General features: G+C 69.5%; 1 protein-coding gene across 5 annotated transcripts; it reads right to left on the bottom strand.

The window, feature by feature from the left end:
- Positions 1-1,161: 1,161 nt before the first annotated feature.
- On the bottom strand, positions 1,162-15,624 carry CHRNA4 (cholinergic receptor nicotinic alpha 4 subunit). Of its 5 annotated transcripts, XM_051829141.2 has the most exons (8): positions 15,137-15,624; positions 11,628-14,941; positions 10,457-10,608; positions 9,753-9,873; positions 8,327-8,371; positions 8,152-8,261; positions 5,738-7,070; positions 1,162-3,160 (listed from the first exon to the last, which is right to left on the bottom strand). In XM_051829141.2, the coding sequence occupies exons 4-8, from the start codon at positions 9,855-9,857 to the stop codon at positions 3,035-3,037; spliced, it is 1,719 nt and encodes a 572-aa protein (XP_051685101.1). In that variant the 5' UTR covers positions 9,858-9,873; positions 10,457-10,608; positions 11,628-14,941; positions 15,137-15,624; the 3' UTR covers positions 1,162-3,034. The 5 variants fall into 5 exon arrangements, with proteins under 5 accessions (XP_051685101.1, XP_051685100.1, XP_069907450.1 ...); XM_051829140.2 differs by lacking the exon at positions 9,753-9,873 and having other exon boundaries at positions 15,137-15,618; XM_070051349.1 differs by lacking the exons at positions 9,753-9,873; positions 10,457-10,608 and having other exon boundaries at positions 15,137-15,621.
- Positions 15,625-16,939: the final 1,315 nt, after the last annotated feature.

Below are 16,939 nucleotides of genomic sequence, written 5' to 3'. Positions count from 1 at the left end.
AGAGGGACATGGCCGGGACAGAGGGGACATCACAGAGAGGGACGTGGCCGGGACAGAAGGGACATCACAGAGAGGGACGTGGCCGGGGCAGAGGGGCCATCACAGTGAGGGATGTGGCCGGGACAGAGGGGACATCACAGAGAGGGACGTGGCTGGGACAGAGGGGACATCACAGTGAGGGACGTGGCCAGGGCAGAGGGGACATCACGGTGACGGACGTGGCCGGGACAGAGGGGCCATCACAGTGAGGGACGTGGCCGGGACAGAGGGCCCCGCGGTGAGGGAGCTGTCAGGACCCTCTCGCCTAGGCACCGGCGTGCAGGGAGAGCCCTGTGAGTACCGAAGCACGGGACCGGTGCCTGCAGGATGCGGTCAGACACATGCGCTCCACCCGCTGTGGGACAGCAGCCACACGGAGAGGCCCTCGGTGTGGACGGGAGCCGCACCATTCAGCAGGGCCAGGGCTGATGGCTCCCTGCACCTGGGCAGTCCAGGCAGCCACCACCTGCGCCCCCTCCAGGAGCCCAGAGCCCAGGCCTGGGCCCCCGGAAGCACTGGTGTTGCCCAGCGTCCTGTCCACACCTGGGGGGGCGGGTCAGTCCAGGCGCAGGCGGAGCCCTGCAGAGCGGGGGGCTGGCTCCTGGCCAGGGCAGCACTGGGGGAGAGCCTGGTAGGGCCCACCCTGCAGACTGAGGGTAGTCGGTGCAGCCAGGGTGGGGGAGGGGCGGGCATGGCCCTGCGTGGGCGCTGTGGTCTGTGTGTGGACAGCGAGAGTCAGCAGGATTAGGGCAGCAGCAGCTGTCACAGGAGGAGGGGGGCACAGGGCGCCTCCTGCTGGCCCTGCCTGCATCCACGGCTGGGACCTGTGCCAAGGACAGTGCTTCCGACCCCGGCTCAGAGCGGGGCCAGCGGCCTGCGATGGGGGCACCGCCCATGGGCCCGGGGTCAGCCGGATGGTGAGGAGCCGCTGTCGTGGGAGTGAGCAGCAGGGGCACAGCGTGTGTGCTGCAGCGGCCGCAGCCTCGGCACTGGACCTGAGCCGGCCACCCGGGGCCTGGTGTCCAGGACGTGGCCCACGTGGACGGCAGGGAGACTGGCCGAGTCCCATGCAACTGCCGGGGTGTCCCCGGTTTCTGGGGAGACAGTGATGACCCCAGAGGCCGAGCTCCTGACACGGTTTATTGCCTCCAGGGAGCAGTGGGCGGGGCTGGGCAGGAGGCAGGACGGCTGGGGAGCCTGGGTCCTGTCCCGGGGCTTCCACGGGCCGGGCCAGGCTGTGTGTGCCACCCTGGGGGTCCCACAGGAGGCTCCTGCCATCCACCCACCCCAGCCAGTCTCTAAGGAGTGGGAAACGCTGTTGTGAGGTGGACAAGGGATTGACCAGCCCCCTGAGGCCAGCGTCCTGACACACAGAGAGCACGCGGTCAGCATAGACACAGGCACCAAGCCTGGGCCAACAGCGCCTTCCCTGGGGCAGAGGAACCGGGCACAGCATGGGACTACTGAGGGCCAGGCCCTGGACACCACTCAAGGTTCCGGAACAGGAGCATCTGGGAGCTGGGGGAGGGGACGCACGGGGGCCTGCAGGCGCGGCCTGGGTGCGGCGTCGCCAGTTCTCAGCCAACTGAGGGCCTGCGCGGTGCCCGTGGACAGCACAGTGGGGGTGGGGGGACAATAGGGACGGGGGATGGGGGGACAATGGGGTGGCCGTGGCTTTGCTTTAGGTGCTGGGATCTCTGTCGTTTCTGAAAGGGACAGAAGTGAGGGTCCCAGTGGTGGCCGGCAGCCGGCAGTGTCCATGCGGCACAGTCTTCTGGCCAGCAAGGGGCACTGGCCACCCGCCCACAGCGAGGCCCCTCCTGAGGCTGGCGGTTGATCTGCCCACGTGGCATGGACTAGGGTCTGGGGTCTGTGTCCATGCCCTCCTCTGAGGCCTGGTGTCCTCAGCCTCACCCCGTGGTCCTGGGGTGAACTCGCCCTGAGAGCCCGGGGTCCGCAGCGCGTCGATGCCTGGACAGCTCCCAGAAGCCAGGCAGGTCCAAGCTCAGCAGGCGGGTCCCCGGTGCCCAAGGGAGCTGAGCGTGTGTGTGGGCAGATGCAGCTGACACAGGCCCGTGTCACTGTACCGGCACCAGCCAGGCTTGGTGCTGGAGGCCTCGAGCCGTCATTCAGAGGTCCACTCACTCCTCTCAGGCCCTGGGAGCCAGGCGCTGCCCCAGGGAGGAGACCACCGAGGCCCTAGGCTCAGCCCCAAGCCTGGCCCCGGCTGGTGAGGGTCCAGAGACTCCTGTGGCCCCAGGGGGGGTTTCCTCCCACCAAATGCTGTCTGGGGGTGAGGCGTGGCCCCCCCCTCCAGGCAGCAGGTACCCACATGCACCCCATCCCAGATGAGGCAGGACGCTGGACCAGGGACCCCTAGATCTGCAGCCCCCGCCCCTAACTGTTCCCGTGAGCTGGGCTCAAGGCAGCCCTGGCCTCTCCTGGCCTATGAGACAGGAAGTCCTTCCTGCATCTCTCTACAGCCCCAGAGAGGGTCCCCAGGCTGTGCACGGAGGCAGAACCTGGGACCTGGGCACTCTGCAGCCCCCAAGACCCTGGGACGTCATGAAATGTCAGTGCCCTTGGGGCTGCCGGGGGAGGGGTCTGCTGCCCGATTCCCTCCGGGTGCCTCCCCCTTCCTTCAAGGCCGCTGGGCAGAGCGTGGAGAACTCAGGAACTCACTCCTGGCACGTTAGGGGGAAGGAGGACGGGCCTGGGACTGGGGAGGGGGGAGGGCAGAAGCAGAGGCCAGGACCTCAACTCCTCGGAGGCCTGTGGGGTCCCAGGGGGTCGAGGGGGCGTGTGGGGCTAGCAGTGGGCGGTCGGGACCTGGCAAGTCCCCTCTGCAGGCCAGCAGGTGGCCGAGTCGCCTGTGATGCTGCCCTGTTGGACGGAACTCACCAGCCCGCCTGGCCTCCCCGGCCGTGCCTGGAGCGGGCATGGGCGAGGGGGCAGGTGGGCGTCCAGCGGCGGGGGCGCCTCCCTCCACTGGGGCCTAGATCATGCCGGCCAGCCAGGGTGGCAGGAAGAGCCCAACAGTGCCCAGCAGGCAGACGACCACGAACACCCAGAGGAAGATGCGGTCGACGACCATGGCCACGTACTTCCAGTCTTCCTTCACCTGCAAACAGGGACGCGTCAGCCTCGGGCCCCGCCTCCCGCCTGCCGCCCAGGGCACCTGCAGGCACAGCGACCCGGCCAGCCAGAGTCAGAGGGCGGAGCTGCCACAGGTGCTGGCGGGGCGCCGTGGGCACTCGTGTAGGGGGTTGTGGGGTTCAGGCAGAGCAGGGCCCCCCTGGGAGGCCCCCATGGTCCACAGGTCACTGTGGGAGCCTGGGACCCTAGCGTGGAGTCCCCACCTGACCTCACCTGCCTGGAGGGAGGAAGGGAAGGTGAGAGAGGGGCTGGCGGCGGCACTGGGTTCTGCACAACCACGGGTCTGAGGCTGGTGAAGCAGCAGGTGATGGCCCGGGTGCCTGCGCCCCTGCTGCACTGCGGGAGGCCTGGATGGAGCTCCCAGCCCCGGCCATGGCGGCCATTTGGGGGATGAACCAGTGGATGGAAGGTCCCTCTGTCTCTCTTTCTCCGTCTCTCTAACTCTGCCTTTCAAATAAATAAATTCTTAAACAAAGGAAGCAGAGGAGAGAGCCTGCTGGGGGACTCTGTGGCCCGGGGTTGTGAACAGACCTACGCCCCCGTTACCAGGCTGGGGGCCCAGTGGAGGTGAGAAAGTGGAGCCCACAATCCCTGGCCAGGAAGGAGGCCAAGAGCTCGCTGGGCAGCACGGCCTGGCCGCTGAGGACCCCACGGTGGGTGAGGTCCCCAGAGCCGACAGGCCGACATCCACACTGTCCTCCAGACCCAGTGTGGGCGCTGCCCACTGCCACCCACTCAACCCTCGCGCAGCAGGGAGGACGGGGTGGCCGTGGCCAGTCCCAGGTCAGTCCCACCCAGGCTCCGCCCCATGGCGGCATCTCCGGACAGGCTCAGGCTGGGGGGGCGGATGTGCTTGCAGCACCGAGCTCCGCCCAGGCCTGGGGTGAGGGTGTCACTCTCAGCATAGCCGCTGCCCTCTGCAGCCGAGGCGTGTGGGTGTCCTGCCACTGCCCAGCGCCCTGCCTGTCCCTGTGGACGGTCAGCTGTCTGCAAGGGCCTGCAATAATCTCCAGGCTCTGTCAGAACAGCTCCCAGCATGCCCTGGGCCAGCAGGTGCATGGATGTGAGTGGTCAGGCCGGCCACCTCCCTGTCTGTGGGCTCTGCTCTGACCACTGGGATTCTGATGGTTTTTAGGGGAACGGCTAGTTTATTTATGGGAATCCTGAGCACAAAGGGACCCCCTCAGGACCCCTGTTCCCGGAAAGGCTGGGGTGTGGCCCCCACAGAGCCCTGTCCCAGTTTCCTTGGCCCCTGCCCTCTGTGCCCAGGGTCCTCCCACCCCGGCGAGGACACGTGGTCAGAGACCAAAGCCACCCTGCTGTCTCCGGGCCGGTTCCCGAGAAGTCGGCTCTGCCTCCCCAGTCAGAACCAGGTCAAGCAGCTGGAGCCGCTGGCAGATGGGGGGCAGCCAGAGGGGGGGCCCGGGCTCTGCTCCCAAGGCTCCGTGCACCTGCTGCCCGGCCCGGCCACTGGTCTCGGCACAGCACGGCACGGCTGGGCCAGGAGCTGCCTCTGTGCCGGAGCTGCAGCAAAACGTGTCCCAGAGCTGCCCCCCCCCCCCGCATCTCGGTGACACGGGACCTTCCAGTGCCTCCTGGGGTTTCTTTTCTGTCTCTGGGGACCAGAGGAGCTGCGGGGCGGGACGCTCACGGGTCTCAGGTGTGACACCCAGCCTGATGGAGGGGCGGGGCCCTGGGACAGCACCCAGGACGGTCAGGAGCGGGGGCCTCAGGGGTTCCGGGCGTGCTCACTGTGGGCCAGGAGAGGACCTCCCCTCCCCAGCCTGGCTGGCCCAGCTCCACAGGGTCTAACACCCAGCCCTGGACCCCTGAGACCCTCAGGTGTGACTCCCTACATGGGACAGGGAGGACGAGTGGTGGCTCCGGGAGAGCTGGCCCAGCCCCACCCAGGCCTGCTGGTGCTGTAGCTCCCGGGAGTGAGGTGAGGAGGGGGACACTGTGCCAGTGGACATGGGGGCCTGCAGCCTCTGTCCCATCAATACATACAGCCTGAGCAGCAGCAGGGAGCGGACGGGCCCGGGACCCTGTCTGGGGCCCACCCGTCCCCAGGGACCTGGCAGCTGGCCGGCATCCTGCCCCTCCCCCAGCTTGGCCTCTTGGGACTGAGTGGGGGCTGGGCGGTGCCCTCTTCCTCCAAGCAGGCCTCACAGGTTGTTCCATCCTGTCCCAGCTTCTCTCACCGCAGCCCCTCCCCCAGTAAGAAGGGCCTGGAGAGGGCTGCACCCCCACCCTCGCCCATCACCCAGGCGTCCCCAGTCCCAGCCAGAGCGCCCAGGGCACCCCCAGGAAGACCTCATGCTGTGCTGCAACACTGTAGCCAGCAGCTGCCCGACCCTGCCACTCTGGACCCCTCCCCTGCTCAGCCTGGGCTCGGCCCGGGACTGCAGCCTCCCCGGAGGCTCGGGCAGGGTTACCGTGTCAGAGAAGCCGCTGCGTGCCCCTAACCCAGCGGCCCAGGCTTCCGGAATCTTCCCCAGAAGCCGAGATCTGCTCACCAGCCACAGCCGCGGGGCGGACTCACCGAGAAATCTGCGTCTTCGGCCCGCAGCTGGTCAGCGATGTACTGGACGCCCTCGACAGCCCTCGCCAGGGCTGGGGACAGCAGCAGGGGCGGGGGCGGAGCCTTGAGCGTGGTGCTTGGGGGCACCCGAGGCGGCTCCCTCCGGCAGGTGCAGGTGCAGGTGCAGAGGGAGGGCGGGGCTGGGGGGAGTGCAGCAGGCAGGGCCTTTGGGGAGGCAGGGGAGGCGGGGGAGCCGGGGGAGGCAGGGGAGCCGGGGGAGCCGGCCGCCTGCGGGGCAGCTTTGTCCCCGGGAACACAGCACTGGATGCTCCGAGACCGGCACCGCAGGCCGTCCTCCGCCCCCTCGCTGGGGCGGGGTGCGTGCTGGACACTGAGGGACCTGGCTCTGGCAGGGCCAGGCGAGGGGCAGGGGCTGGGCTTCCCCAACTCCGCGGGCCGCTGAAGGGGGACCTTATTGGAGGGTGACGGGCAGGCAGGCCGGGGCTCCGCCGGGGGTGCGGGGGCCGTGCAGAAGGATGGGGCTGGGGCGGGGCCCCGGCCGGGCGGCCCCGCGGGCTCGGGCCAGAAGCCCGGGGCGCCGGCCATCTTGTGCATGGACTCGATGAGCCGGCGGCAGTGGTCCTTGACCGTGGACGGCCGCTTCATGAAGAGCAGGCGCGGCACGAGGTCCAGGAAGACGCGGCGCACCCAGGCGGGCATGGCGTGCGTGCGCGGCGAGCGGTGGTGCACGTTGAGCACGAAGACGGTGATGACGATGGAGAGGGTGACGAAGACCATGGTGAAGAGCAGGTACTCGCCGATGAGCGGGACGACCAGCGAGGTGGACGGGATGATCTCAGTGATGAGCAGCAGGAAGACGGTGAGCGAGAGCAGCACGGAGATGCAGAGCGTGATCTTCTCGCCGCACTCGGACGGCAGGTAGAAGACCAGCACGGTGAGGCAGGAGATGAGCAGGCAGGGCACCAGCAGGTTGACGGTGTAGAAGAGCGGCAGCCGGCGGATGACGAAGGCGTAGGTGATGTCGGGGTACACCTCCGCGCAGCACTCGTACTTGCGCGTGTTGTAGGTGCCCACGGCGTCCACGATCACCCACTCGCCGCTCTCCCACAGGTCCAGCTGGTCCACGCGGCTGTCCATGCGCACCAGGTCGATCTTGGCCTTGTCGTAGGTCCAGGAGCCAAACTTCATGGTGCAGTTCTGCTGGTCGAAGGGGAAGAAAGTGACGTCGATGCTGCAGGAGCTCTTGTAGATGGCCGGGGGCGTCCACTGCACCCGCCCGTCGTGGAACAGGTGGGCCTTGGTCAGGTGGGTCACTGCGAAGTCTCCATCGGCACTGGGCGGGACGACGGAAACGGGAGTGAGGCCCCTGACCCCGGCACCAGCACCGCAGGCTGAAGGCCACCCTCGGGAAGCCCAGGTGGACAGCAGGGTCTCCTGCCGAGAGGACGCCCCGCCCAGCAGCAGGGCCATCACCCAGTCAGTGTGCTGGCTATGGCCAGACCGTGGCCTCCCTGCCCAGAGAGGGCCCCAGCGCTGACCCCAGACCCACAGAAGCTGGGTCCAACCCACTGCCTCCCAGGGGTCAGGCAGGGGATCTGTGGGGTGGCCTCAGGGGGCTGTTCACTGGCCCAGTCCAGCCCAGAGGACTCCCCCTTCTCCCCAGGGTGGGGAGGGGTCGGGGGCTGAGAGTGTCCCCCAGGGAGGCACTGGGGCTCTCATCTCACTCACTCACGGAGTCAGAGACCCCGCCCTGAGGGCAAGGCACCACCTGCCTCCCTAATGCATCCTGGGAAGGCGATGCTCTCCCAACCATTCCAGGACTCAATTAAGATGGGGGAGGGGCCCCTGGTACTCCAGCAAAGAGGGAGGTTTGTAGGTCAAGCAGGTGCCCCGGGGGCTTTGAGGGGCTGTGGGCAGATGGCTGGGGCCAGAGGTGACTGCATTTGCACTGTGAGTGCGGAGCCCACAGCTGGAGGCCACAGGTCAATGGGAACCTCCAGGGCCAGATGGCAGCTCGGCGTCCTGGGAGCCCCGAGGATCCCAGCTTGGGCGTCCCACCTGGGGGGACCTCAGCCTGGGGGCCCACGCGGCGGGGGGGGCAGCCCTGAGGATCAGGCAAGGAGGGCAGTGCTTCCTGGGCCCTCTCGGTCCACCCTGGGCACGCTACAGCGCGCAAGGCTCGGCGGGGACACCTGACGTGAAAACCTCCCAGCCTGGGGCTGGAGGTCATCAGTGGGGCAGGGGGCCTGACCCCCCACCCCCCACTGCACAGAGAGAAAGACAGAGGCAGAGGCCAGCCGAGCCGAGGGTGAGCGTCCACACTCTGGCCCCACGGGCTCTGCCCGCAGCCCTGGAGCCGGCCCCGGCCTCCGCTCCCCGCCCCCGCCTCCGCTCGCCAGGCAGCGTGGACTCACTTGTTGTAGAGGACGATGTCCGGCCGCCAGATGAGCTCGGAGGGGATGCGGATGGAGGTGACGTTCTCGTAGTCAGCCGGGTCCCAGCGCAGCTTGTGATCATGCCACTCCTGTGGGGACACAGGGTCAGGGGCCGGGCGGGGCCGCGGGAGGGGCGGGGCAGCCCCCCACTCACCTGCTTCACCCACACGTTTGTGGTCATCATCTGGTTCTTCTCGTCCTAGGGCACAGAGGAGGAGGAGCTCGGTCTGGCCCTGCGTGTCCTTGACCATGGGCGCCGGGCCGGGCCTGGACCTCAGGACGGAGTGAGCGGCTCGTCTCCAGAGGCAACCAAGCCCGGGCGGGCACTCGGGGGCGTGAGCAGAAGGGCCACTCCCGGCCAAGGCCCCACCCCCGGCCCCCATCTGCATGGCCTGTCCTGCAGGGACAGGAAGTCCCACCCCTCTCACCGGGGGGTGCTGACTGCCCACTTCCTAGCGCCCACACCCTGCCCACGGGCCCTGCTGCAAGGCCTGGGCAGCATCCTGCACAAAGTGCCCCTCCCCCCGCCCCGGTACCAGACCCAGACCAGGGACGAGCAGGAAAGGCCCCCGGGGATGGGAAAGCGGAGAGGCCTCGGGCCCTGCTCTCCAGTGGAGCCAGCCAGGCAGGTCACCCAGCTGCCCAGGACGCCGGGGGTGGGGGGCATGGAGCAGAGCACATGGCTGCCGCCCTCAGCACAGCCGTGCCCTCCAGCTGCCTGCACGGCCTCGCCCCAGGGAGCTGGGGCAGGGCAGCCTCCCCCCCACGAAGGGCTGCAGAGTCCAGCCGCAGCCCGGCCCTCCTGTCTGGACACTTCATGGGGACAGCATCAGGTCAGGAAGCCGCTGGGGACCCCACAGCCTCTGGTGCAGCCAGGGTGGGGGTGTGAACCCACACGCAGCCCAGGGCACAGTGTGACTGCCCCACCCGCGGCATAGCACCGGGGCCTGGCCTTGCGTGTATGTGCGTGTGCAGCTGTGTGCACACGTGTGTCTGTGTGTGTTCCCATGTGTCCTGGGCCAGCTGCAGGGCAGAGAGCAGGCCGGGAGCTGCTCCAGGACTCTCCCTGGAGCCTGGTGTTGGGTCCAGGCCTTGGCATCTCCTAGACGAGCTGGGGGCGCTGTGGCAGAGTGGAGCAATGGGGTGAGCTCTCAGGAGCTCAGGGCGGCAGCCGGGGGGCGGCAGCCGGGGGGCTCCCACGAGGCCTGAGGCTTCTGCCGGCCAGCGCTGTGCGTCTGCAGCCCTCGGCGGGTGGCACAGCTGGCACACACGTGGCAGTTCCAGGACGCTGAGGGTGGAGGCCGCACGGCTCTGCACAGCCTGGGGTCGCCCACGGCCCCCACAGCCCCCGGGACGCTCCTGCCCCTCAGCCACAAGGTGGCCACCCAACAAAGCAGCAGCAGCCTGGAGCCAGCAGCTCTCCCTCCCAGCAGGCCCCGGGCTGGGTTCCTGTGGGGTGTGGGGGAGCCTTTGGGAAGCCCCCCTTCCCCTGGTCTGGCGAGCCAGGCTTTGGTGTCAGGGGCTGGAGTGAGCGGGACCCCGGGGAGGAGCCCTCACAGCTGGACCCCAAGGGTCCCTACCTGCCCCTCTTCCCGGCTCTGAGCAAGCTGCAGCAGCCCCCGAGGCCGGCTGTGCTGCCGCCGACCAGGAGATGGGGGCTGTCTCCTCGGCCCCTGCTGGCCCATCCACAGCTCTCGCCCCCTGCAGGTGACCAGGGACAGCTGAGGTCTGTGCTGCCGTGCCCACTGGAGGGCAGGACGCAGGCCCTGGACAGAACCTCTGCCTAGCACAGGGCGCGGGCTGCTGGCATCACAGTCCACCCCCTCCCCCCTTCTCTCCCACACCTGGGGCTCCCTGGGCTCCTGTCCAGACCGAGGGGCCCCTGCCAGACCCTAGCATCCTCCCCGGTCCCTCACCAGGGAGGCAAACAGGCCCCAGGTAAACAGAAACCGAGGCAGAATCTCTAGACCCCGCGCTCCAGGGACCAGGCTGAGGGTGGGGACTTTGTGGGGCCCCAGTCCTGCCCCAGATGCCACAGCAGCGGCACAAACGGCCCCCACGGCTGTCACTCACAGGCCACGGCACCGCCCCCTCCCTCCACAGAGGCCGTTCCCGGTCTCGGCTTCTGTGAGTGTGACTGACAGCTGAAGCCCGGCCAGGGCGAGAGGCAGGGCCTGGGCCGTCCAGGCAAACGCAGGCGCATCTGCTGTGGCCAGGTGGGCGGAGCTGGTGGCTCACCAGGCACGGGCCGGACACACAGCCCCGCGGAGCCCACCCCACCTACCACGTCAATGAGCTGTGCGATGGACAGGCCGAAGTGGACGAGGACCACGTCCGAGATGTTGGCCACTGGCCGCGACCACTTGTTGTAGCCACTGAAGAGCCTCCTCAGCAGCCGCTCCTCTGCGTGGGCCCGGGTCTCCACGCGGCCGCTGGCTGCACAGCGGGCAGAGGCGGCTCAGCTCCGGGCGTCCCCCAGCCTCTCGCCAGCCCCCCTCAGCCACCTGAGGGCCCCCACCCCAGGGCCCTGTGTGGCCCCCTGGGTGAGGCTCCATAAAACCAGATTTACCCGTGAGCACCGGCCGGGCGCGTCTCCCAGCTGACTGTAGAGGCGACAGCTGTCTCCAGCGGGGCCGGGGGACGCGTGGGAGACGGGGCCCAGCCCGGCAGGGAGGTGGAGGAAGGGGAGAGGCTGTGCCCTGGGCCCGGCAGGGAGGTGGAGGAAGGGGAGAGGCTGTGCCCGACGCCTGAGGGGCCTTTGAAGAGCAGAGCTGACCAGCAGCCCGGCACCCTGGGGTTCTCCTGGACAGCGGTGCAGCCCAGCCCACCTCCCCACGAGCTCTGGGGTCCTGGGGGTTGGAGAGGGAGGGGAAACCCCTCTCCCTGGGGGTCCTGCTCCAGTCGCCAGCTCTCAGCTCCCAGCACAGAGCCCACCCTCCTCCGTCCCAGGCCCTGTGACCTGTAAGATGCTCCCCACTCCCCACTGAGCTCCAGGGGGGAGAACTCCCTCCAGGAAGCCCCTGTCTGCACCCACACAGGGCACCGGAAAGGGGGGGGCGGCGGAGGGAGCGGGAACTTCCCCTGCCCGTGAGCTTGGGGGGGCGGGAGGCTGTAGAGGCCACCCTTCTAAGCCCCTACACCAGGGCAGGTGGGAGGCGGGGTCTGGCGGGAGGGCGCAGGGCAGAGGCGCCCCCACCTCCACCAAGTTGTAGCCCCTGAGAGGGCCGGCGGACCCCCCCTCCCACCCACCCAAACCGGCTCTTGCAGACACCCGAGCAGGTTAACTCCTTCCTGGCCGGCTCAGCGCGCGCCTCAGGGCAGCCTGTGCCTCCGGGCTGCGCAACCCGGCGGCTTGGGACCGCAGCCGGGAGCCTGCCAGCCCCTCCTCGGCGCCTCGGGGATGCCCGCCTGCCCGGCACCCAACGACGGGGGCCACCCAGCGCCCCGAAACTTACCGGGCAGGAGGCCGGCCCCCAGCAGCAGCAGCAGCAACAGCGGCGGCGGCGGCGCCCGGAGCTCCATGGCGCACCGAGCGGATTCTAGACACGCACGGCTCCCGCGCCCACCGCGCCCCCGCTCCGAGGCCCGCGCGTGCCCAACTTCATGTCCCCCGCGCCCGCGGGCGGCTCGGTCCTCGGCCCGGCTCGCAGCTGGTCCTGCGGGGCACGGCGCCGCCCGGCGGGGCCGCGAGCAAGGGGCTGTGCGCTCGGCCCCGCCCGGACCTGCCCGCCTCCTGCGGCGCGGGGAGGGGGAGAGCGAGGCCGCGGGGGAGGAGGCGGCCGCGCGCGGGGAGGAGCGTCCCGGGGCGCCCGCAGGGACCGGGTCAGCTCCGGCCCCAGCCACTTTGCGCTGTCGGGGGATCCGCGCTCTCCCGCTCTCCCGTCGTCTTCCCCAGCGAGACGCTCGCGCCCCGCGGGCCAAACTGCAGAGGGGGAGCCCCTGGCCCCGGTCCCGCCTGGCGCCGGGTCCGCCGCCCGCCCCAGCTCGCGCGGCCCCGAGCCGCCTGGACGGCGTGGCGTGCAGACAGCGTCCGCTTCCGCGTTCTGCTGGGGTCGCCCGGTGCCGGCCGAGGGGTCTTCGGTCTGAAGCAGGGCCGCATCCTCGCTCAGCAGAAACCCCCAGTGTCCACCTCCGCGTGCCTACGCCCCGGAGACAGGGACGAAGGAGTCTGCTGCTCACGCAGCGACCAGCCGGCCCCCCCCCCACAAGGCGCTCCTCCAGCAGGGGCGGGCCCCGGACCCTCCCCCTCGTCTGGCCTTCTCAGGGCTTCGGGCTAGGAGGACGCTTCTCCTGCTCTGCCCCGCTCCCCTCCCCCGCCTGTCCCACACGAGTGGGCCTCCCATAACCTCCAACCGTGAGTTCCGGAACGGAGGAAGTGTGGGTGGGGGAGGGGTGCCATGGCAGCACAGGCCAGCTCTGGGGGCAGCACCTGGCTGCCTCCTGACCTCCTCAGGCAGGGCCTGTGGCCGCTGGAAGTGCCCCTCCAGGGCACGGGGCGGGGGGCGGGGGCTCGGCTGCTGGCCCTGTGTCTGCAGGCAGGGGAGCTGTCCAGGGAGGACTCCTCTTGCCCACTCCTCAGCGGCGCCCAGGCCCTAGCAGTGCCAGGCTGCTGCCCCTGGTTCTTCTGGGCACCCCTCTGTTAGGTTCTGTCAGTGGCCAGTGCAGGGGAGGGAGGAGGCCAGCCCTGCTGACCGCTGCTGCTCCCCGGGCTGGGGCCACCCGAGGCCAGGCCGGCTGCCGCTGCTCCATCCTCTGCCTCCCGGCCTGGCACCGGCCCTGGACAGCCCCCCGAGAGTCCACGCCCTCCCCTCCATTCACTGCTAGGCCACGAGTGCTCGGGCCGTCGGCCGTCTCTGCCAGCAGCTGCCGCATCTCAGAGGCAGAGTTGTGGGTGCCCTGGCCTGGCCGCAGGGAAGGGGCTCTGGCCGGCTCACACAGGGACGATGGGGTGCTGTCTCCCACTCCTGCTGGGGTGCAGGGAGGCTCCCTGCTGGACGTTCACCTTGGGCTTGGAGTCAGAGCAGGGGGAGGGGCAGGGGAGCTGGGAGAAGCAGGAACCCCCGGGAGGAGGCACGTGGGTCACAGCGCAGGGGCTCGGGTGAGGCCTCCAAGTCTGCAGGCGGCTGCCAGAACCCAGACGTGGCCCGAGGACCGCCGTGTTGGGCGGGCGGCTGTGCCCGAGCCCGCGGTGTGGAGCCACGAGCTCCTTGCCGGCTCAGCCCCATGCTGCCAGCTTCCCCCCAGGCTTTGTGCCGCCCGGGCTTGCCAGGTGCATCGTCTTGGACGGCGTCTGGAACAGCCAGGAATCCCCAGAGGGGCCAGCGCCCTGAGCACAGTGAGGAGCCGGAGGCAGGGCTGCGCGTGTGCCGCGGCTCGCACACATCTGCGGCAGGATTAACCGCCTGACTCGCTCATTTGCCCGGCCCCTCCCTCCCCACCTGCGCCGGCCGCCAGGCAGAGTGGCAGCAGCCCAAGCAGGGTCTTCTCCAGGGAGGAAGACGCCGGTCTGGCATCCCGGTGCCCTGGGCTTGGTGGGCGGGGAAGGGGAGTCCCCGGACAGCGGCTCCGCAGGAGTGGAGGGGCTTCCCTCTCCCTCTCCTGCCCTCTCCACGCCACGTCCCAAGGACATTTCCATGGCAACCAGCCACTGGCCGAAATCAGGATGCTCGGTGCTGGTGGAGGGCTGAGGATATCCCAGGGGCCCGGGACTGGCTGGGGGAGGGGCCCTCCAGCTTCAGCCCAGGGGGTCCCTCCCCACCTTGCTGGGGGGCACTGCACCTGCTGGTCTGCACCTGGGAGGGGGGCCCAGGGAAAGCCAGTGCCTCCTCAGTGTCACCCCACACGCCCGGGCAAGGTGAGCGCAGGGACAGCGGGGGCTGGGGGCTGGGTGCCCGTCAAGAGGCTGGGCGGGGCTGGGGCCAGAGGGGCCCTGAGACCCCTGTGGCTCTGGGGCAGGCCACGGTGAGTCCCCTGGCCCGGGGGGCTGAGGACGCTGGGTGGGTGCGGTGGGGGGGCTCAGGTGACCTCTGCTCTGTGGGGAAGGGGTGGGAAGGCGGGGCCAAGAGCCTGGACACCACATGGGGGAAGGGTGGGCGGGGACACAGCAGGTCACCTCCCGGGCTCGGGGCCAGAGCCAGGAAGCAGAACCTGCAGGGAGGGCAGAGCTGCCACAGAGGTTTCCTCCGGGCCTGGGCGACCTTGGTGTCCTGCAGCCTCCGCCCGGGGTCACGCTGCCCCGTGGCCTTCCTGCCCGGCCGCCGGGTCTCTGCACGGCCCCCACCCTTCCCGAGGCCCTGCTGCACCTGGGCTTCCTGTGCGGCCTGCCGTCGCCCTGCCGGATCTGCATCTGGGGAGCAGGGCTCGCGGCCAGCTGAATGGGTCTCGGCACTCCGCTCGGCCCCACGGCCAGCTGCTGGTCTGGAGTCCACGCGGCGCTGGCAGGCAGGGCTGGGGGCCAAAGCCTGCTCTGCCCCTGCCGCTGGGGGCCTGGGCAGCTGTGACGGGGAAAGCCGCTGGCTGCTGTGAGAGGCGGAAGTTGGCGCTGGCCGAACCTCGGCACCGGCACACCTGCACCCGGTCTCTGGTAACTCCTGGCGGTCACTCTCCTCTCTCTCGGCCGGAGGTCCCTGTGCCAGTGATCTTGCCGCTGCCCCGGGGCTGCCGAGCCTTGGACTTTTGCCCGCTGACCCAGGAGCAGAGCACAGGCAGTAGGAGAGGCGGGAGCGGTTCCCCCACCGAAGCAGCCACCTCTGGTCTCGTCCAGCAGTCCCTGTGGGGGAAACCCCAGCCCAGGTTCCTGGATGCAACGAGGTCCGGCGCCACCTGTCCCTGCCCACCACGGGAGGGCTGGGCATGGAGCTAGGGCTGGTGCAGGGGCCTCGGGAGGTGACCAGGGAAGATCCAGCTGGACCCGGCCGGAGGGAAGGACCCCAGGGCTCCCCCCAGCATCACAGCCCCTCCATACCCAGGGCGCAGATCCCGGTCCCCACTCCGGGATGCCTCGGCTTCCCAAACTGCCGGAGGGCACATTCCCAGCCCACGTGCTGGCCCTGCACCCTGCTGACCGTCTCCAGTCCAGATGCTCTCCCATCAGTCAGAAAGGAGACCAACGGCCAGCACTCCCAGGCCGGCCCCGGCGGCACCTCCCTGCCAAGCGTGGCCATGCATTCTCCCAGGCTGGGGAGAGCCTCCCTGCTCACGTCCGGCTCAGCCAGCTGAGCTCCCAGGAGGGGCCCCGTGAGCCTGAACGTCACCTCCACCTCCACCCTCGTGACCTTCACCCCCCACCCTCCTCTTCCTCTCAGGGATGCCCAGCTGGACCGGCCTCCGCCTCCCTTTCTGTTCCCAGGCTGCTGGGGGCCGGCACCGCTGCTCGGTTCCGTCTCTCTCCCCGGTGCCTGGCACAGCCCTGCCTGTTGTTGGGAGGCCTTGGACCATCTCCCGGCCGGGCGGGGACGACCGCCTGGCGTCCGTTTGCAGAGTTTTCCTTTTTCTGGCCGCAGATAGATCTGGCTGCGGCCTGCGGCATGCTGGGCCCCGCGACAGGCAGGAGCCAGAGGGGGCCGGGTCCTGGTGCTGCCACTCCCCCGCTGTCCTCTGCTTGGGGACCCAGTGCCCCGCAGGCCTCTCCCTGGGGAGCCCCACCCTGGGGAGGGACCAGAGCGGGACCCCTGGAACCCCTACAGGCAGGAAGGTGGTGCTGTGCTCTGGGTCTGCCAGCGTTTGCAGGTTTTGTTTTTTTGGACAGGCAGAGTGGACAGTGAGAAAGAGAGAGACAGAGAGAAAGGTCTTCCTTCTGTTGGTTCACTCCCCAGATGGCCGCTATGACCGGCGGGCTATCCGAAGCCAGGAGCCCGGTGCTTCCTCCTGGTCTCCCATGGGGTGCAGGGTCCCAAGCACCTGGGCCATCCTCCACTGCACTCCCTGGCCACAGCAGAGAGCTGGACTGGAAGAAGAGCAACCGGGACAGAACCAGCGCCCCGACCGGGACTAGAACCCAGGGTGCCGGCGCCGCGGGCGGAGGATTAGCCCAGTGAGCCACGGCGCCGGCCAGCGTTCGCAGGTTTGAGAGCCTCCCCAGGAGATCTCACTTCAGGAGGGTCCCAGCCCCCAGACCTCCGGGGCAGGGCAGGGGCAGGTGGAGACTGCCCAGCCCACCCCAACAGGCCCAGCCGGGGAAGTCCCGGATGGGCAAGTGGAGCCACGGGGCCTCGCGGAGCCTCTGAGTTCTGCCCGTGGATGCTGGGGACCTGCACCCTTGTTCCGCGAAGCCGGCACACAGGGCTGGACCTGGCTGCCGCCCTGGCCAGCAGGAGCCCGCATGGTGCCTGGCCCAGGTCACTGCCCTGCCCCTGCGCACCACCACCCCGGACACATCCCCCCAGACACCCGTAGCCCCACAGGAAATAAAACCAAAGCGGACAGGGAGCGCTGCCCTGCAGAGCTGGGACTGCGTGGCCTCGGGCAGAGGCCGGGGGAGGACGGGAGTGGTGTTCCACCAGCCCAAGCCCAGGGGACCCAGACCCCCCCCAGCTTCTGCTGGACTGTCGGTGCCCAGCCCTCCCCCATGGCTTCCACTGGGCCGCAGGTGCCCAGCCCTCCCCTACACCTGCCCCATGCCCCGCCCACCCTCAGCACACCTGCCTACTGTCCTGGGTCAGATCTCCTGTGAAAGGCCCCCTCCCCAGAGAGGACAGGCCCCGCTGTCTGCACCCCTGAAAGGTGTCAGTCCCTGCACCTGCGTCTGCCCTAGGCCCTGAACCTGACC

This window comes from Oryctolagus cuniculus, chromosome 11 (assembly GCF_964237555.1).
Source record: "Oryctolagus cuniculus chromosome 11, mOryCun1.1, whole genome shotgun sequence".
NCBI lineage: Eukaryota > Metazoa > Chordata > Mammalia > Lagomorpha > Leporidae > Oryctolagus > Oryctolagus cuniculus.
The sequence above is the reverse complement of the archived record's forward strand: the minus strand, read 5'-3'. Positions and strand labels throughout refer to the sequence as shown.